Source organism: Barbus barbus (assembly GCF_936440315.1).
Source record: "Barbus barbus genome assembly, chromosome: 35".
Classification (NCBI taxonomy): Eukaryota; Metazoa; Chordata; class Actinopteri; order Cypriniformes; family Cyprinidae; genus Barbus; species Barbus barbus.
In genome coordinates this window covers 15,229,390-15,251,865 of record NC_136763.1, presented here as the reverse complement: position 1 = coordinate 15,251,865, position 22,476 = coordinate 15,229,390, and the positions used below count along the sequence as shown (strand labels likewise).

At 35.0% G+C, this 22,476-nt stretch overlaps 1 protein-coding gene across 12 annotated transcripts in view; it reads left to right on the top strand.

Annotated features, from left to right (window-relative positions):
• Nucleotides 1–22,476, top strand: part of LOC306854824 (calcium-dependent secretion activator 1-like) — a gene marked incomplete at its 5' end in the record, with an annotated part of 117,350 nt that overhangs the window by 74,047 nt on the left and 20,827 nt on the right. For 2 of the 12 annotated variants that reach the window (XM_079393058.1, XM_079393056.1), the window contains 4 exons: nt 5,406–5,529; nt 14,069–14,175; nt 16,895–17,051; nt 18,809–18,950. In XM_079393058.1, coding sequence (XP_079249184.1) covers nt 5,406–5,529; nt 14,069–14,175; nt 16,895–17,051; nt 18,809–18,950 — 530 coding nt within the window. Of the gene's footprint in view, nt 1–5,405; nt 5,530–9,984; nt 10,054–11,574; nt 11,608–14,068; nt 14,182–14,464; nt 14,495–15,594; nt 15,604–16,894; nt 17,052–18,808; nt 18,951–19,650; nt 19,804–22,476 lie in introns of all 12 variants that reach the window. The other 10 variants (XM_079393061.1, XM_079393055.1, XM_079393063.1 and 7 more) reach the window with 10 other exon arrangements.

Sequence of the window (22,476 nt, the reverse complement as noted above, 5' to 3'; positions counted from 1 at the left end):
TTGATCAGCATAGACTAATAAGAATAAAGTGCAACCTCTTGTGTGCTTGTGAACTGTGTTTGTTTTAATCTAGAGCTCCAAAGAAATTAATATATTTGCATAATATCAGGCGCCTGATACAAAGGTGATGTGTCTGAACAAAATAAGATTCTTGTCTGATGAGGGCAATGGATCTCTGGTACTACCACTGCATCCTCTGGGTCAGCATCAGAAGTTTGTTTATGGAAAAGTTGCTCCGCTCCCTGGAAATTGAGAAAGATGTATTATAGTCTAACAATACCAGCTGCTTTGAACTCCCATGACAAATTTAAAATTTAAAATATTTCAAACAAATAAATACACAATATAATTATTTCATTTTATATGTAGGCCTATTAGTAATTTTAACTTGGTAATAAATACATCAAAAGTATGCACCATTTATCATCTGTAATACTGTTGTGTAACCATTAGATGGCTGTATAGCCCTATATATCCATGACTGTGTATACCCTAGTTGCTGGAAACAGATTTCAGTCATAATTATTTGTATGTATTAGGTTTTGTATTTCGATACATATTTAGGCATTATTAAAGACTACTTTTTGTCAAAGTTTGTTTGTCCCCCCCCCCCACCCCCCACCCCAAAATGTTCATCTGAAGTGACAAATTTTGCATTATTATTAATCAAATCTGGACACAGAAAAAGCATGGTTAAAAGGCTTTACATTGCCAAAGTTGACAGCACAGTGATTGATAGTGCACTTGTAAAATAGCATCGGTCATTGTCAGATACAGTACTTTCAGTACTGTACATTACTCTATGTGCTGGGGGAAATATGAACTAATTGAAGCAAATATGATCTAACTGAAGGCTATAACTGTATGTACATAACCAGGTCCAGAAATGACTGGGCTAAATCAAGACAACTTACCGTGAGTATCCTGATAATGATGATGATTGATGATAATGATGATGATATCATTGGCTGTGCTATTCCTAAGAAATCATCTCAACAATGTAGTGTAGCAGCAGAATAATACTGCTAAAATAATAATAATCTAAATATTTATATTTTATTTTATATCATTAAAATGAAATAGGAAGCCGCTAAGAGACGCTCACATCCACACTGGGGGGCGCAACACTGACGTCTTCAGTTTTAGACGTTAACAATGGTAATTTTAGATTACCTTTCAGATGTATTTAATCATAAAACCATTTATAATCTATGAAAACATTTATTAACAATTTATGTCATATTTTCTCTAAACCTTCTTGTAGATTAAGACAGGCATCTGCAATTCTGCCCAAATTAAAGATACGTTGTATTTGAATTTGTACATCTTATAATATAATTATTATTAATGACCTCTTGTGTTTAAAAAAAAAAAAAAAAACATTGATTAATGAAATGAACAAATGATTTCATGAAATATTAGAATGATTGTCTTTCATTGGCTTGATTAGCTTATTTAGTGTTACTTGCATGATTTGTAGATTATATTTAATAGTTTACAATTTGAAAAAAACATTTTCAATTAGTTTTAAAAGGTAACATTACATTCTTAAGGACTGTACACTTATGTTTCTTTTCAGGAGCACTAGTGCTTCTACTTAAAATAAATAAATAAATTAGGAACACCTTCTGATCAATGACAGAAATTAACCTTACTATTATAAGGTGATTTTTGACTCCTTAAAGTATTTTTTTTACCTTTGTAATACCATTTTTAACTTTATTAAATGTATGTCATATGTTGTGCCAAAATAGATTTATTAACTTTTTGTAAAAAAAATAATAATAATAATTAAACAATAAATTAATTTAAAATAATAAGATACAATCAGGAAGACCTGAAATCAGCATCAACAATTAATCTTTGCACGGAACAGAAGAGCACAAATGTGGAATATTTACAGACTTTAATACATTTAATAAGAACAATGTTATGAGATTGAATATAGAAACATTAAACAATTAAAATGTATACTTTAAAAATGAAACTCCCAGTAGGTGGCAGCAAGTCACTGTCTGTCACTGAATCATTCATCTAATCGATTCGTTCAAACGGCAGATTCATTAAGGAATGAAGCAAGTGACTCTCTTTATGAATGGGTCATTGAATCATTGACTCATTAGATTTGTTCAAAAACAAAGATTCATTCATAATCGAAACAGCGTTGTGTTTGCTTGGCAGCGGCTCAGCTGTGACTTTATTTCATCAACAAAATAGTTCTGAACAGATCAGACAAGTGTTCCTAAAATGTAAGTCGCTTTATATTAACTTTTGAAAAAAATGAATAATGTATAAATCTGTTGTATAAATTCAATTTCACATTTGCAAACTCTTTATAATCATTAAGTGCATCGCGATCTCACAAACTTCTATTTTAGTGAATGAAGCTCTCTACACTGCACACTGAATCTATTATCTACATCGTCTCTACACTTTGTTTGTTTCAATGAATGACAAACTGCAGTCTGCTTTCAGGATCTGTGAGGAGCAGCATGGGCAGCAATAGAGACGCATTTCCATTGGCTGCAGTCTGCTCTTGATGGCCAATCAAACACGGCATTGCCCAGCAAACCATAGACACTAATATCCCGCTACATTTGGTTTAGTCTGCACTGCACTATGGTTTATGCAGAACTGGGTTCGCTTTTGTTGTCTTTTGAATGGATAAGATATAGCAATCACTTTAATTTTCAAATAAATCTAACCAGTTGGACATGAAACGCCGTCCCCCTCGAAATTCACTTCCTGGACTCCATTTATATGAAATCCATACCAATGCATATTATGTTGGTAATGAATGCATACACTTGTGAATAACTTGCGTATACATATAAACTTATAAACTATACATATAAACTCGCGCAAACATACAAAATAAAATTCACAGACCTATACAATTCTGATAAGAAAGACGCATGCTTTAATTGTGTATATATGTATATGCAAGGGACTTCATATGTGGATGTGCGTGAACTTTTCAGTGTAAAATCAAACTATGTACAGTATAGTATGATTTATTAACAATGGGTTTATTGAGTTTGGCGGTTTTGGGGGAAAAAAATTATGTCGATATAAAGTTGCGTATTGACATGAAAAAATATTTAAGAAGGTGTATTGTAGCAGTAAATTTAAACTGGAGAAAGTTTTGAAGCGCTATTGTGCTTGGTGGTTAAGGGACCGTCTGACAATTCCACCGACTGGGTTAAAACGTCCGATGTATTTTTAATTAAAATTACTTTTAAAATAACACATTGTCAAACTGTAAAGCTTGAAATACATATATAGTGATTTACAGTGAGTTTTTTCCCCAATACATCCCTTGTACAAAATTATTTAAATAATAAATGTAGCCTAAGTCCATATATATATATATATATATATATATATATATATATATAGACCAATATATTCAGTCAGTTTGCCTATCATATGCCGGGACATTTTAAAACGCTGTGGCTTTATGCATTAAAACAGTGTTTTAAAAAACAAAACAAAAAGAGCAAAAAAAAAAAAAAAACACGCTATAAACACGTTATTAATAAACCATGCTATACTGTACAAGTTAGATTTTATTAATAATGTGTGTATGGGCGTCGGAACCATTGTATGTGGGTGGAAAAGGACCCACCCACTTTTGAAGACCAATGATATTGGACCCACCCACTTTTACTATCTCTAATTCTGCGAATATGTCTGTGCGCTTTTCAGACCGCCGTCAGTCAAATCCATATTTATTTATTTATTTTTATTTTTTGGAGGAGGACCCACCTATATTTATTTTGCTTCCATAAACTGATGCATTAAGCCAGGTTAATGGGAGGAAAACGCTATACGCGTGTTACGTTCTTGTTCTGGGCTCATCTGCTTATCGTATGCTTTATTAATAATGTGTTTATTGTTACACTGTTTTAATGCATTAAGCCAAGTTAAGCATTTTCAGATGTCTCTCTCAAGTGCCTTTTACACTGAAATGCCTTTAGCTTACACTGAAAAGTTCACACACATCCACATATGAAATCACCTGCAAATACACAATTAAAGCATGCGTCTTTCTTATCAGAATTGTATACGTCTGTGAATTTTATTTTGTATGTTTTATGTGTGTATATGCATGGATCAAGTTTATATGTATAGTGTTTATAGGTGTGTCTGCATGCAGCGAGTTTATATGTATGTGGGTATGGTGTTGTGGGTGTATATGCATGGATCGTGTTCATATGTATTAGCGAGTGTCTATAGGTGTATGCATGCGTCAAGTTTATATGTATTCGCAAGTTATTCACAATTGTATATGCATTCATTACTAACATATGTATTGGTATGGATTTCATATTAGTGTGCACGTGTATTTCATATATATATATATATATATATATATTGAACATCCAGTAGTATACATGTATATGTGAGTAATTTATAGGTATATATGCACGTGTTTTGTGTATGTATTGATAAGCGAAATTTGATTTAAATCCTACGTGGCGCCGCACACACATCAACACATCTCCGCGCGAGAAGATCGGGGAAGGGCGGGGTCTCAAAATTAAAGTTGAAAGATGCAACATAACGCCAGCAGAGGTCACTCATACTTAATTAAATCAATAGCAAACAGTTAATTCTGCCCAAATACATAATACATTAAACAGTTTTGACGCTATTGATTGTTTATGTTGCTAAGGGTGTTGCTCAGTGATACACAGAAAGGTTGTGTGAAGCGGTCATAGCCGTGCTGTATCGTGAATAAAACAGCTGCTGACCAATCAGAATCGAGGAATGGAACTAACCGTTTTATATATACATGTATGTGTGTGTGTGACCATGGATCACAAAACCAGTCATAAGTAGCACAGGTATATTTGTAGCAATAGCCAAAAATACATTGTATGGGTCAAAATGATCGATTTTTTTTTTTAAAAAGTAAAGATCACGTTTCATGAAGATATTTTGTAGATTTCCTACCGTAAATATATCAAAACGTAATTTTTGGTTAGTAATATGCATTGACTTCATTTGGACAACTTTAAAGAGGATTTTCTCAATATTTAGTTTTTTGGGTTTTTTTTGCACCCTCAGATTCCAGATTTTCAAATAGTTGTATCTCAGCCAAATATTGTCATATCCATCTCATACATCAAGCTTATTTATTCAGTTTTTTCGGGTGATGTATAAATCTCAGTTTCATAAAATTGACCCTTATGACTGGTTATGTGGTCCAGGGTCACACACACACACACACACACACACACATGCACACGCACACATACACACACATACATATATGTATATATGTATGTATAACCAAATTAGAAATTAGATGTATATTTACTTAAGCTTGTTGGTCTCTTTTACTTTGTGTCATGCTTTTTCAATACAGACACGAATATATTTCTAATTTGGTTTTGCAGGTCTTAATGAAGGACATTGTGACACCCGTACCTCAGGACGAGGTGAAGGCAGTGATCCGTAAATGTCTGGAGCAGGCAGCTTTAGTGAACTACCAGCGTCTCTCAGAATATGCCAAGGTGGAAGGTAGGAGGCACATAAACCAGTTTTGCAGAGTTTCTTCTCCTTTCTGCGCTGTCTATAGCACTTGACATATTCTTCTCTTAGAGACAGTGCTTAACAACAGTGATGCTCAACTACCCAGTATCCCATGGAGGCAATGCTGAAATGCCACTGTTGATTGTTTTATTTATTTATTTTTCATAAAAGGAATGCTTACAATGGAGCAATAATTAACCGTTGGTGTGTATAATGGCTTTTTATGTTGGATAATTGTCCATGTAGTATGTACCCAGATAGTAATTTTATGTATACAATTGCTTTATAATAATAATAATAATATTAATAATGATGTTTTTGAATAGGTCTTTTTGGTCCAGGTTTGTTTTAGCTCTTTCTAGCAGATTATAGAGTAAAAATGCATTCAATTCCCCCTCTCAAACCCTGGCCTCAGTGCCATATTGTTCTGCTCAGTGGTTTATTGCTGCCCTCTGTGGATGGTTGCATCTTTCCTGTGGTTTAGCTTTTAGGACTAGAAGTACTGTACAGCAACAAATACACTTTTCCTTTCCAGCTCTTCATTACCTTTCCAGCCATCCCTGCTTCATATGTTTATTGCAGAATTGCTGCCTTTTTACTAGCTTTCTTTGACTTTTTTCCTCTTTCTTTCTTTCTCCTTCTATCTCTTTATCTCACTCTCTGCTCCCTCCCTCTGCGCTTTCCTCTTGTTTATTGGCTTTTCTTCTTATTTGGAGCCCTCTCTTGTTGAGCCAGTTTGAGAAGCCAATATACAGTGCAAAGCTGGATTGCCCACTCAAGCAACACACATTTGTGTGTTGTAAGTGAGACGGTTTCTTTCATAGACATGGACAGCTAAACTGTGGCTTACACACGGGTGGTCTTTGATGTCAAATAATAGCCATGTTTATAGGACAAGTGATTTTATTTTGTCTGGAATGTTTTTAATATTTCCTTTTCTAAATAATTTTCAATGACTGTCCATGTTCATGAAGAAATATATGACTGGGCACTGCAGATACTGAAGGAGAAGCCCTTAGTATCTGTTTGCCAAATGATGTCGATGTTGTTCCCTATTGATTGCTGAGCATTAAACTGAATGTGACTTTTGAACTAACCCAAACTAACCAATATCTTACAATACCAATAACACACTCACAAGTCTTTCCAGAGACTAAGACGTTCAGCTGGATTAAAAGCAAGGCTAATTGTGGAAATCAACAGAATTCTGAAGTGACTGAACCAAAAGTATTTGCAAAGTATTTTTTCTCACCAAAACTATTTACAATGAGTCCAGTGCAATATTTTGTCATTCTGAAAACAGTTGATGCGCTATCCATCAAAGGTTTGGAATAAATGTTTTTGAAACAAAGTCTCTTATAAAAAATGATAAGAAAATAAATTAATACTTTTGTAAGGACAAATAAAACTGCTTAAAAGTAACAGTAAAGACATTTAAAATGTTACAAAAGATTCCTATTTCAAATAAATGCTGTTCATTTGAACATTTCATGAAAAATCTTAAACAAATATCATGGTTTCCACAAAAATATTGAGCAGCAAAAACTGTTTTCAACACTGAAAATAATAAGAACCATTATTAATAATTAAGCAGATCTAATCAGAACATTAGAATTGTTTTCTGAAGGATCATGTGACACTGAAGACTGGAGAAATGGCTACTGAAAATTCAGCTTCGCCATCACAGGAATAAATTGCATTTTAAAATATATTGTAATAGAAAACAGGCATTTTAAATGAATTATTTCACAATATTAATGTATTTACAGTATTTTTGATAAAAATCATAAATGGAGAACTGTTAAGCAACGTCTTTCAAAAACATAAAATATTTTAATTATTCCAAACTTTTGACTGGAAGTCTATATCTGAATAAAAATGAATGACCTTCCTTCCAAATAAACAATAGTGACAAATTGTTACAATAATAGGTCCTACTCTATATTAAGTGGTCTTAACTACTGTGTACTTACACCAAAAAATAAGTACAAAATATTTATAGCGTTCAAATTGTTTTGCAGATCACTTTTGAGGTGGGATACTGGTTAGGGACAGGTTTGGTGGTATGGGTAGGTTTAATGATTGGTTAAGATGTAAGGGATGGGTCAACATTGTAATTATAAATGTAATTACAGAAATTAATTACTGTTGCAATTACATGCAGGTATTTTTCAAATATAAGTACAATGTAAAAACATGTAGGCCTATGTACGCAATAAGTGCATTGTATCAAATGATTCATTTAAATGTAAGTACATATTAGTTAAAGGGGTCATCGGATGCAAAATTCAGTTGTTTGAACATAAACGTGTGTTGGAAGTGTGTGTACACATCCATCCTATAAAGATAAAAATCCACCCAGTGGTTTTTAAAAACCCCCTTTCTCAAATCAGGCTGTTCTGAGGTTCCTGTCAGAATGACGTAGTTCTGAACAGGCCTCTCCCACAATAGTTGATTGACAAGACTGTCTTACATTAGACCCGCCCTGAGAGAGCTGAGAGCTGTCCACCATTGTCTCAGCTCCGGTGCAGGGGAAGACAAGAATGTCTCTGATTAAGCTATTGAAGTGTTTAGTTGTTGGATGTAATAATGAATATAGCAGTCGCCATTTACTCCTGACATCTGAGCTGCTGAAGATGCAGAGGATTAACATTACTTTCGCGAATGCGCTGATCCCCGATCTGCATAAATGCGTCTATGTTCGCGCGAATCATTCGTGATCCAGCTTCATCTACAGAAGAGGTGAGTATAACGTTTTTTTATGAATCTTTGCAAATCGCCTTTCCTAATAATGTGCTAGTTAGCCAGTTTCGTGGCTGAAGTAAACAGTACTGCTCTTCCCCCCACAGAAGAGAGGGGCGGGGCTAGCAGAGTCATGGGCATTTAAAGGAACATAGACTAAAAAACGGCTTGATGAAAACAGAGCTGATTTTTACAGGGTAAAGAAGGTGTTTTTTACACTACCATACCAAAGTATGTTATAGACTTTTCATTAAGACCCTAAAGAATCATATCAACTTATATCAAATGGGCATCCGATGACCCCTTTAAAGGGTTAGTTCACCCAAAAACGAAAATTAGTCCATGTTTTACTCACCCTCAAGGCATCCTAGGTGTATATGACTTTCTTCTTTCAGATGAATCAGAGTTATATTCAAAATTGTCCTGGCTCTTTCAAGCTCTATAATGACATGGGCGGGTGGCAGTGCAAATGCAGTCAAATAAAGCGCAAGCATTCATATTAAATCACTTGGCTCCGGGGGGTGATTAAAGGCCTCTTGTAGCAAATCCATATTTAAAACGATATAAACAGTTTTGTGTAACTTCCACTATCTGCGTACGCGCGTTCACAAGAGACTAGGCTTGTTTGAGATGAGAAAACATGTGCCAAAAAACTCTCGCGATGGCGAGGCGGCTGTGTCGGATTGTGCAGTCGAGCGCAGTTCACCGACGACTGACGACACAGCTTAATGCTCATTGGTTCAGACAACCGTGATGCTGCGTTCTCTTCTAAAATGTTTATTTTTTATCTGATTTCATGTGATTATGTATTTAAATTATGCTTGAATATTCCCAGACACTATGACAGTGCGATCTCTGTGTGAGATAATAATAATAAAAACTTTTCTATTAAAGTAAAAATGGATGATAAATACGCCTTTCGTATGGAATTAAATAGCAAGCACTTTGGGTGTCTTGTTTAATATAATATAAAAGCAACAGAGCTGAAATTATATGTTTATCAGCAACACAGCTCATGAGTGAGGATAACGTGATATCCACCTTTGATCTCGTTGGTATCTGTTCCAGTTCGAGAGGTCAGAACTGTCCGTCTTGACTGCACTTATTTCATTCCTCCCCTCACTGCATTTCTTTACAAATCCTCGTTTTGTGCTTCTAATTCGTGACCAGCGTTTTGTTTTGTTCTCTTTCTGTCTCACTTCCACACCCCCCCCCCCTTTTAATAAGGATGCACATGCTTTATTTGACTACTTTTGACCTGTTGAACACTACCACCCGCCCATGTCATTAGCTTGAAAGAGCCAGGACAATTTTGAATGTAACTCCGATTGGATTAATCTGAAAGAAGAAAGTCATATACACTTAAGATGCGTCAAGGGTGAGTAAAACATGGACTAATTTTTAAGGCCACCTAGTATTATGTGGGACCCAATAATATGTTTAAAACTTGATTTGAGGGAGTTTATAGAGCTTTGAGTCTTCACGCATACTGACCTACAGATCATATCAGGACTGATTGATCACTAATAATTTTGAGATGCAGTTGATCAGTTACTTTGCTTTTTGCCAACCCTGCCAGGAAACTTTCCATGCCACTAAATTTGGTCAAAAGCACCTTATTGCACATGCAGCCGTTGTGCTTCTTTCTCTCTCTTTCTCCTCTGACCCCTTGCTCTTGCATGCCCCGATCCTCTTTTATAGGGAAAAAGAGAGAAATGTATGAGCATCCTGTCTTCTGTTTGGCGTCACAAGTGATGGATTTAACCATTCGTGAGTACACTGCTCATCTGGAGCCACTCCATCACTTCCGCCACCCCTCTTTTTTTTATTTTCTCGTTTTTTCTTTCTCGAGCACTTTCACAAACAGTTATTCCCTCATGCCCTGACCAGCACCATCCTCTTGTCGTCTTGCTCGCAGTCTGCTTGCCTTTTTCTTTGAGTTTGTCACTTGCATCTTAGGTTGAGTGATTCAGTCACTTTCTCTTGCTTTGATCAGACCGTCCCGTCCAGCTGAGTCAGTGTGGCAGCTGTTCTTTCTGTTTTCTGCTTATTCTTTCTGTTTATGACTTGAATGCATTTTTACTTTGCTTTTGTGTAAGTCACTCCTCCCCACTTTTGTCCGTTTATCGATGTGTCCCAGGTTTACAGTATTGGCCAGTTACAGAGTGAACAAAAATAATTTACATTATCTCCGACCCAGGAACAAAACAGGGATTCTGACACAGTTTTCTGAGACATTGTGTTTCTAATAGTTTTTTTTGTTTGTTTTTTTTTTGTCTGTAATCCACTCCAACAACTTATCACTGTACATCTTCACTGTTTTTGTGTCTGTGATTTGGTTTATTGTTTCTGTCTTGGGTCAAACTTGGTTTCTGGCCTACAATTGTTAAAGCAGGGGTGTAAAGTACTTGAGTAATTGTACTTTATTACTATACATTTAGCTTTGCTGAAGTACTGTACTTATAAAGAGGAAAAAAATGCTTTATACTCTGAATATCTAAACAAAATAGCAAAACGTAGAAAGTCTGGTCACAGGTCTATGCGGTTTAAATTTCTGTGCAGCTTAATATTTTTGTAGGAATCTTGGTCCAGTTTTTCTGCATTTCCTTGTAAATAATTTCTTTACTGTCAGTCACTTTTGATAAATGCATCCTTGTTGGACAAAAGTATTTCTTTCTTTCCAAAACAAAATGTACTAAACCCCAGACTTTTACACGGTATTTTAAATTTTTAATTTAATTTAAAAACAGCCAACAGAATTCATTTTTAAATGTGGTTATTGTTGTTTTTGAAAAGATCAGCAGTCACCCCAAAATGGCCTTTCAAGCAGTTAATGATTGTTTATTAATGTATTTAATTAGCTAGTGATCACTGTGCACATAACTGCTGCTAAATTTAAAGCAATTTAAAACATTTTTTTTTACTAAACTCTAAAAAATTGTGGAAGCCTTTTAGTTTTCACTCAAGTATGTTTTACTTTTACGCTGTATTTGTACACCCCTGTTTAAAAAAGGTTTGTTTTTCAACCTAAAAAACTCCAGTTTCTTTCACACAGTCTCTCATGGAATGATAGAGCGGACCACTGGTCTTTCACTGTTAGACAGTCAGACACCTCTTTCTTTCTTCTTCTTTCCTTCTCTTTCTACTTCCCCATCAGATCTCTCATCTGAAACAAAACAAAATGAATGCTTATTCCTTCTCCCTTTTCTCTTTCCCCTTCTTTCTCCCTTTTCTCTTTCCCCCTCTTTCTCCCTTCCCTTTTCCTTTCTTTTTCTCTTTCTTTCTTTTTAGTTGAGAAATCTCAGAGGGATCAGATGGATGCAGGTGACATCTTTTGTCTGACTTACTATTAAATACATTTTAAAACAGACCCCCACCCTCCCCCGAGCTCTAAACATAACCAGCTCACAGCATTCACATGGGAGGTTATGGAGACGTAAAGGGAACCATGGGAATGTTGGGACAACGTTATGCCAATGTCTCCTACACTTTGCACTCGCCTAAACATTGCATCTTAATGTAGATGCATTTTCCATGAGCTGGAAAGCACTTTATAAATGCATTACCAGTCTATGGAACATGCAGAGTGAGTATTTCTTTCATTCTTAAACTTTCAAAAATCGAAATAATAAAATAATAATAATTTGCCTATGTTAATTACAATTAAAGGGATACTCTCTCTGCACCAAGTGCGTGATTAAAGTAACACTTTACGATAAGATTCAATTCTTTAACATTAGTTAATACATTAGATATCATCAACTTGCAATGAATATCTTTTTTTTTTACAGCATTTATTAATCTAGGTTATATTAGTACATTTATTATATATTGAAAATAAATATATAGTACTACACAATACATGTTTCATTATTCATGTTTGTTCACAGAACATGTACTAATGTTATTTTATAACATTATTATTTCAAAACATTAAATGTTAACTGTCTATAAATTAGCATTAACCAAGATTAATGTTGTAAAACAGTTCATTGCTTGTTTACTACAAATGCTTTCAAATTGAACCTTAGTGTAAAGTGTTACAGAAAAATCTCTAATGGGTCAAAATAGCAATACTGATGCACTGTTAATGATTTTTTCAGTTCATATCATATTGCTGATTTTCCATTAGAGTAAATATAGTGACATGAAGGAGTTTGTGTGTGGTTTCTGAAGCCTTTACAAAAATATCAGAAAAATACATATATTTAATCTACAAAGTACAGTATGTCATGGATTGGTTTAGAAACCCTCCATTCATGTGTTGAATTAGGGAAATCAGGTATTTCAAGTCTTTTTGGATACTTTTGAAAAATAATCCAAATGTCAAAATGCTACTGGCACATTCTGTTCATTGCAAATTAAGTACCTGATTTTGCGCTAGTACATGACATTACGTCCCTGCATGGACGGTAAGCCTTTAAAAGGCCAAATATTATATTTTTTTGAAAGTCTTCAGTCCTACTGAAGGAGCTGAAGATGACTGAGATACAATTAGAGGAATGGTCAGAGGGTTAATTCACATTTAGGGGGTGTGTGCTTTGTGTTTAGTGATGAAAGCACTGTTGACTGAAAGGGGGTTGCGACTCTTCAAAATGATGTTAATTGTTTTGACATTTGTCACACAGCAAATGACTTCACTTCCTAGTTCCTCTGTCTTTGTGTTCCTCCATCAAAGTGCCACATTTACCACAGTCAAAAAAAAGACAATGCTGAAAGATCTCAAAAACAGACAGCACAAACAAATCTTTGTTCAAAACCAACAGCAGCTACACAAACTAAAATCAGTGAGGTTGTCTAAATCATCACATAAAAACACCCTCTCAGCCAATATTGAAGCATTATGAACTACAGTATAAAAACATGTATCCAAACACCTTGGTCTCAAAAATGTCTCTTTACTTTGCAATCCAATCCTTAACCAACAGCAATAAACAATTTGCCTTATATTGTGTGTATTCATCATGCTAAAGACCACTGAACATATTTCCATTTTCACAACAGTCCACTGTAAATTGGTATGTGATTTCTCTAATTTCATGTTCTTATATTTAAATTGAACTCCTGTCGTTCTCCGTGTCATATAATGACAGATGAGATAGACAATGAAGGGTAGATTTAAGTATGACATGTTTAAGAGAGAGGTGCTGCCAGCTTGTATTGACAGAGAGAGGTAGGAAATGAGATGACATGTATCCCTGCATGTGCTGAACATTATGCATGATGACTATAACATATTTGTTGTCGTTTTTATCCTTTCTTTTTCCTCAGTTCCTTGGTTTGACTCATTATACTTGCATTGCTCTTTATTGACTCATTATGGTTCGTGTCTACAGAGCTGAGTGTTGACAGAGTGTCAAGATTATGCTTAATCGTTAACTAAGACAGCAGAGTTGATATATGCAGCAGCTAATTTGTGGTTCATCAAGTCAGTTGTTTTTTTTTTTTTTCAGAGGGAACATTTATGAAATTCAAATGAAAATTTAGACATAATTCTGAACTTTACCCATCTCTTACCTACTCTGTAATTTTAATTGTCATCTAAATTTTTTGTCTTCATAGCAGATATGCTTATGAAGTGAATCCTCGGAAAAGGATTTAAATTCAATTCTATTTAATTCACTGTTGAAACAATGTATTTTTCTGCTTTGCAGACAGTATATGTTAAGTTTAAAATCACATGACGTGAAATGCAGTTTACCTTAGACAGGCTGAGGAAAGTCCAGTGTTTTCTGTGTGCGTGTATTTGTATGTCTGTATTAACTGTTGTACCTTTGTGCCTCAGAAAATGTAGGGCGCTTAGTCACACCTGCCAAAAAGCTTGAGGACACGCTCCGTCTGGCCGAGCTGGTCTTAGAGGTGCTTCAGCAGAATGAGGAACATCATGCAGAGGTGAGTGTGCCAGACATTACGTGGTAGACATGCTTAAATATACAAGGATGAAAAGAAGGGGCATAGTTATGTGAAAACAAGCAATGCTGATTCAATAATAAGACCTCAGAGCAACTTAAAATGTTTTCAATAATAATAATGATGATAATAGTAAAAAAAATAAAAAAAATAAAAAGGGTCATTAATGACTGCTAGCACTCTTTAGGTAACATTCCTCATTAGAGCAGCCGTCATCCTCTCACAGACAACAGCAGAATATATGTGTGTTTTTAAATTATGTGCTCCGCAGGCTACACGCCCAAGTACGGGAGGTCAGGCGGTACAGTATTTTAATTTTTTTATTTTTTGCTGTCATCAGTGGCATACCCTGCTCTTGCATGCCAGTCTCATGATCTGGCCTGCCCTGGAAGAAGTTTTACATGGGCATCGCAAATCAGGAGTCAGGCATCTGCAGGGTGGATTTATTTAATTTCAGTTCAGCTCATTCAAAGTTAATTAACTGAACTGAAATTACTGTCACATTGACTGAGTACATTCCAGTTTGAAGGCATCATAGTCAATGGACAAAATTACTACAGTTGTGCTAAGTTGTTCATCTTTATTTCAGTTTATTTCAAGTCTGTTACTCTGTTTTTTGTTTTCTTTCGTAAATTTCATTTACACTTCTAGTGCCAGGTTCATTAAACCATTAAAGGAATAGTTCACCCAAAATTCATTAAGAACAAAAAGAGGATATTTTGAATTATGTCTTTTTTTTTGTCTGTTTGTTTGTTTGTTTGTTGTCCATACAATGAAAATCAGTGGGGTCGAATGTTGGTTGGGACCACACTGACTCTAATTATATAAACAAAAAGATTATTCAAAATATCTGCCTACAGAAATGGCTACAGGTTTGGAACAACATAGTCATACTTTACTCATCAGAATTATTCATTTTTGGGTGGCTTATCCCTTTAAGCACATAAAACCATTTTAAATAAACATGTCCACTATAGTGCATGGGATTGTTTATGGTATTTTACATGGTCCAGTCATTCATCATGCCCCTAAAATTGCATGTTTAAATGTAAATGTGCATAATTTACATGCACAAAATATTTGAATAAATCTGGTAAATTGATGGACGTACACATGTATATCATGTAATTTTTATGCCGTCAGTGACAATTGCACGTCAAAACTTAGAATCTTTACAAGAGTACCAAACTGTCTTAAGCATAAGAATTATTTGTTTGCTTCCATTTGATCTAGATCACTGTTAACTGTTTTAACATTGTTTTCCTATTGCATTTTCAAGCCCTTTAATGCTGAGGCATTTATTATAATAAAGTACTCAAACCAAAACACAGAGCAAAGAAAATCTCATGTAACTCTCACTGTTTTTCATGACTTGTTTGTTGGCTGGAAAACGTTGGACAGGGTAAAGAGGTATGTAGACCATAGAGTCCCCCTCCATGTGCATGTCGCAGACCCTGCACCATGGATGGAGGGATTTCCACCTTTTCTCCCTTATTTCGTCGTCCCCATCTCTGCTTGGACACCCCATCCTTCCCCTGGTCAGCTGTCCTTTGGAGCTTTGAGCAAGATGCTTGTTTCCACAAGCACAAAGGGATAGTGCTTCACCTGTGGAAGCAGACACCCCAAAAAACCTCAATGAAAATGAGACTGGTCTCATTTTCACCCTTGTACAACCCCAATAATATCCAAACTGTCCTCTGTTTTGTGTCTTTCATCTTGGTTTGGTCTGCTAGCTTCACTTACCAGCTCTGACTACAAATATAAAACTGTGTAACAAATGCACTTCTCTGTGTTATTTTTGGGGAGAGATGTTGCAAGAAAACAAACTGGTCTCAAAAATACTGGTATTAAAATTTGTTTGAGTGGTCAGTGACAACAGCATGCCTTTTTAAAGGAGATGGAGCCATGATCTACATTAACTTTTCATTTGTCTAACATGTTTGATGCATATCTACAGGCCAGATGTGTTACAAACAGCAGTGCAGTTTGATCAGCAGCAGAGGAATCTCATATACAGAAGACATAATTACACTCTTAAAAATAAATACAATAGAAAGAACCTTTTTTAGGTTCCCCAAAGAACCTTTCTGAACTTTTTTTATTATTATTCTAAAGAACCTTTAGTGCAATGGAAAGGTTTCATGGATGTTAAAGGTTTTCATGGAACCAACAACGCCAATAAAGAACTTTTATGTTTAAGATTGTATTTAAAATTATTTTGTTTTGAACAGATAAATAATGCTAATAAGTACTGAGATTGTGCTGCTAATCAATGCTGCTGCTGCATGCTGGGAATTTGTCTGTTACAAAGGCATACATTCCTGTGCATGGACTTCACATCTGCAAAATGGAAAGTAAATAAAGGATATACTTTAAATATAAATCAGTGTATGTGAATTAGACATTAGCTGTGCTTTTTAGAAGAGGGAGTAGCATGAGAGTTTTAATGCATGAGTTTTAATGCATGACACTCCACAGACACAAAGATGAAAAATTACATTACTGGAGAGTCTGGCATAAATATCAAAACTGTTTCAGTGTAATTTTTATAGATCTGTGGACTGTCATGCCCTTACATATAAGAGAAAGTACTGAACTTCAGTGTATGTCTTTATATTACAAGGCTAATTTTATTTTTGCTTTCATTTCCCCCTTTTTTCTGGCGCTTGTGTTGCCTCTGTTTCTCTTTCTCTTGCTGCAGGCATTTGCTTGGTGGTCAGACCTGATGGTTGAACATGCCGAGACGTTTCTGTCTCTATATGCTGTGGACATGGACGCGGCACTGGAGGTCCAACCACCAGACAGCTGGGACAGCTTCCCTCTCTTTCAGCTGCTCAATGACTTCCTGCGCATTGACTGTGAGTATTTGCAGTGATCTTTTCTGGACAGGTCCACATATTTTATGCCTTATTAAATGAATATTGTAGTTTAAATACAAGGTCATTTCTATTTCTATTTCTTATATTTTGTCAGAAACATTCTTTCAAACATTCAAGAATTTATTTTAATTAATATATATATATATATATATAGATAGAGAGAGAGAGAGAATAATCATGGTTGTCATAAATGAATACATTAAATGAATGAAATCGGAAATGTCATATCTACAGTCCATAATTGCATATTTTTGATGTTGCATCCCTTCAATGGGTTACAAATTGCAACAAAGTGGAGCTTTAAGAGACAATATAGAAGAATTAAGGGCCAAATTGAATGTAAAGAGTTTGCTCAAGGCCTTATCACGTCTCTAATGAACTGAAGTCAATGGGGTGCTGTCCATGGTGCTAAAGCCACGCTGCCATGGGCTGCAGTTGACTAATTATCCTAGTGGCATTCTTTGCACAGCTTGACAGGTTGTTGTCTGGTAACCTATTCTTGAAATTGGATTGCTTTTTCTGCTGGGAGAGCTAGAGCTTGAGAAAGCAAGAGTGCGTCGATTCATGTGTCTTTTTGCTGCATAATCTTTGCTCATTTAATAACATAAATGTAAGATTTTTTACATTGTTAGTAATATTTCAAGAACACTTACTGATCTTTTTTGAAAAATCATCTCCAAATTGCATATTTTTTGCTCCAAATTGAGTTTTTCTTCTCTTTTGAGTTTCAGTAAATTCTAGCAAGCTTAACAGGGTTAAACACAATCTAGTTTCATCTAGTTCCCCAATCTAGCACCATGTAGTTCCCCATAAACCCACACATATTACTCCTCGCTACAACACAGAGACGCAAATCACCTCCCTCTGGCCTCCTCACACACAAGCACACTCGCATAAACACAAACATAAGCAAACACCATCGAGGGACAGCCTACAGCATGCATTGCATCTGTGAAACAGGACATTCAGCATGGAAGGTCACTATCGTCCTGTGCCTGTAGCACTGAGCTAGGCATGAAACAGCCTTAACACCAGACAGGCGCTAAAGCAGAAGCTATTCATGCTGCTAATGAGGTCTAAAACAGAGGAGTCTGGGAGACCCCACTGCCCCGGCCACTTGCTCGCAGACAACCACAGCCAAGTGTACAACCACCGCCGCTCAAGTGGCTAATTGGAACAGAGCAATCAGGGAAGCAAACAAACATGGCACCTACTGCGAATGATCGACCTTGAGTAACAAGAGAGATAGTGAGAGAGCAAAGTGAGAGAAATAGAGATGTAATGTCTACTATGCTTAGTCATGACATGCTAAAAAATGCATTTTCCACCAATACAGTAGACTTTCTTCATTCTTCAATTCTCTTCACTTCAGTGTCACATGATCCTAAAAAAAAGAAAAATTACAAAGTTTGCCACTGATTACTTGGGACTTTTTTATTTTTTATTTTATTTTATTTTATTTTATTTTATTTTATTTTCTATTTTCTATTTTCTATTTTTATTTTATTTATATTGGTTGCACTCATCTAATATTTAGTTTGATCTCCTGAAATTAACAAAAATAGTCAGACCTTACTACAGCATGTATCCTGTTGAAAGTGCCATAACACTTTAATGTTTTGCCACCTTCATTTTTCAGATTTGCTTAGTCACACATTTTCTGCTGTTACTACTAGATGTCAGCAATCATTCATTCTGTTCTTTCACTCTTTCCCACTTCGTTTTTGCTGTTTCAGATAATCTATGTAATGGGAAGTTTCATAAGCACCTGCAAGACCTGTTTGCTCCTCTGGTGGTGAGGTATGTGGATCTAATGGAGTCCTCCATAGCTCAGTCCATACACAGAGGATTTGAACGAGAGTCTTGGGAACCTGTCAAGTAAGCAAAACAGTTTTTCATTTTAAAAGTTTATTATGAAGATGTTAATTCAGTACAGTTATAAAAATAAAAATGCATGCTTGGCCTTCCGCAGTCTCACCATTTACACAGTAAGTTTTCTTGTGTTCAGAAACAGCTAAATGGATTCCAACAGAATGAAAAAGGATTCACAAGGTGTTTTGTGTCTTTTTGTTTTCTTGAATCTTTATTGGCACTTGTCTACTTGTTTTTAACAGCATAAAAGTAATAATTTTCAAGATTGAGATTTTGTTTTCTTTAACTAGCCCTAATTTTCTTACAGTCCAAACCAGTCCTGCTTGTTGAACTTGAAAAACATTCTTACATGATTCCCAAATATACAAGTCATCAAAATAACTTGGAATCACTCGACAAAACAGCATACTGTAACACAAAGTGTGTGACTGTAAGAATGTTAATGCTAATTGAATCAACAATCTGCACTTCAGCAGAAACAAAAGTGTGTTTTCTCGTAAAACCAGAGCCAAAGCGGTGATGATGTGATTCACTCCTTCTCATGTGCACTTCTCATATCTACAACACCATCTTATCTCTGAATTAATTCTTCATCTTGTGCTCTAAACGTACTGTACGTAATGCTATTTCTGTGTCACCCGCACTTTCTTCTGTGCATCTACATCACTGCATTCTTTTTTCTGTGTCTTTTTTTCCTTTTCCACAGGAGTTTAACAAGTAATCTACCCAGTGTCAACCTACCAAACGTGAATCTACAAATGCCTAAAGTACCAAATCTACCAGTGTCAGTTAATCTGCCACCAATGCAAATGCCTAGCTTTTCCACCCCCAACTGGATACCGGGTTTATCTGATACTGAGTGTGTACCGGATTCTAATACATGCATGCGTGGCCTTAGCATGAGCATATTGTCTTTGTTTTATACTGAATTCCAATTCGAATTCCCCCCAGATCAATTGTAGGTATAGGTTGTCATGTGGAAAGTCTTTGCAGTTGAGGACTTCAGAATTTCTAAAATGATATTATGGAACATCATAACATTTTACATTATATATATATATTGTTGAGCCAAATAGTTCAACCACAGATCACTCCAGAACATTTCTATGTGTTTCCGATCAGAATTTCACAACTAAATTAAATATATATTTTTTTACAGCTTAAGACAATCTGTTGTTGTTTTACTATGTTTAGGATCATTGTTATGTGTAATAATGCTCATAAAGGGCAATAAACACAAACAGATGCTTTGAAAAGCATTCTGCTTTAGATAAACAAATGCTGTGCAAGAGGCTAGAATCTCACTTATTGAGTTTTTTTTTTTAAGGTAAATATGATACATTTGGTTAAAAAAAATTCTTATTGGATCATATGATAGTGTTATATATTTACAATTTTAAATAACTAATTTTAGTCTTAGGAGAAGATTGGTATTGGTAGGAGATTCTTTTGCGCTATTTTTATCTTCTAGGTTTAAAATCAATATTATGTCAGTGAAGTTAGCTTCTTTTTTGTTTAAAAAAGGCTTACTTTAGAGCATCTTAATTAAAGTTTGAGTAGCTTGTAGCTTGACAAAGTACACATTTCAAAGTACGCACATAAAAATAAAATGAAAAAAGCAGTAATGAAGCGTTACATCTTGACATGAAAATTTTCATTTTCAAGAGTTACATTTCACATGAAGATAACAGAAGTAATATAAAATCTAATTTCCAAATAGTTCTTAAAACTGTACATGCAGAATCAGCTACTTTCTTTACATGTGTGGAAATTTTCTACATAAACATTGCCAATGAATTAAGAATTTGTGATTTAGGGAGTTGACAGAGGGAATTTTTGCTTATTTTTAGACACGATAATTAAAAAAACGATGCTCCAAATCTTAGCATGTTACCACTTTCCAGACGAGAGTGAAATACCTTCCTCGCTGCATGTGTTGGAAAAACAATTACGCATGCACATGCAGACATAATTACCCATGCTGAGTGAGACTCAGTATAAATATTCCATCTCTAAGGTGTAATAGTGGGTAAACACCAAAGGTTGCCAGAACTAGATGACGCCACCTCAGAATTTTAGTATCTGTCTTGGCATGTCAGACATATGCTAAATTATTTAAACTTTGTAGAAATTAGTGTTTATAAATTTCAAGTATGTTATATTTCAGGCTAAGGCCACATTATGGAAACAGCCCTTAGACAATTTTTAAACAAAAAAGCCCTACGCATGTTGAAGGGTTGGAAGATACAAATAACACACTATAAAATATATGCTTATGTTTTGTAAGCTAAATATTAAAGCTGAAGGGTGTACATACTTCTGCACTAGTGGCACCAAACAGAATCACAAAAATAATTAGAAGGGAACATTTGTTAGGACAGTTTGTTAAATGTTGGTTAAACTTTTCTGAAGTCTGAAGAGGTTTAACACTGCTAAATATTGCTCCTTGATTGCCAAGGTATTTTGGATGGCTGGCTCTAATGTTTTCTTTGTGGACACATTAATGTCATGCTAACATAAATGCAATTTCAGAATTTCTTTGTTCAGCCCTGTCCCAAACTCATGCTGAGCCAATGTTGTTATTTTCAGTCTCTAAAACAAAAAGATAGCAGTTTTGTTTGGTGCCGCAAGTAGCACAGAAATTACTCACTTCACCTTACTTCAAAATTATTCACAATATCATTGTCAAATTATTGGCATCTGGTCATGAATAAGTAATGCTGCTTTAACATCTTGTATCTTTCCAACATCTTCCTCCTTTCCCTTTTTCTATTAGGATAGAGCAGGATACAGTTGTCCTTTCTCTTTCCTCTTTCTGTATTTGATGGGTTATGGGTCCTAGAGTAGAAGCACTCCAGCTGTAGCCTGTTTTAGAATATAGGGTGTCAGGAAAGGAATTCTGAGGGAGATCACCCCCATCCCACTTTTGGTCCTGTTCTGTTTCCCTCATCTACAGTGTGACAATGCTCTGAAGTGATATACAAGCTTCAGAGAAACAGGCATCTGCTTTCAGTAGAAACCAAATATAAGATTTTAATAAAAGGACTGGTTGTGTGAGAAACCTAAACTGCATTGTTTCTCACAACAGTCATTTTTGGTGTTTTTCACACGATGGCTTAACATTTTTGTTTGAGGTCTAATTTGGTAGGTTTTAATAGAGTATCCTTTTATTTATTTATTTGTTTGTTTATATATTTATTTATTTCAAATTTAAATGGCAAAATGTTGTGCTATACATTGTTGTTCAAAACTCCCATTTTTCTAATTCATCATTTTCATTTCAAATGATATTATCAGCACAACAGTTTCAGTGAAAATTTTAATTTAAAAAAGTATCATCTCTCTATTAATCCATATTAATTGAGTCTTTGTATATTTAAAACAATCCTAAGTTTTTTTTTTACATAGGAAAAAAATCATAAACAAAGTAAAAACATAAATAATTCATAATATGTAAATATGTTAAGATTATATATTGAATTGAATTGTATATTCTGCCAAAATAAATAAAATATTGATACAATTAATTATT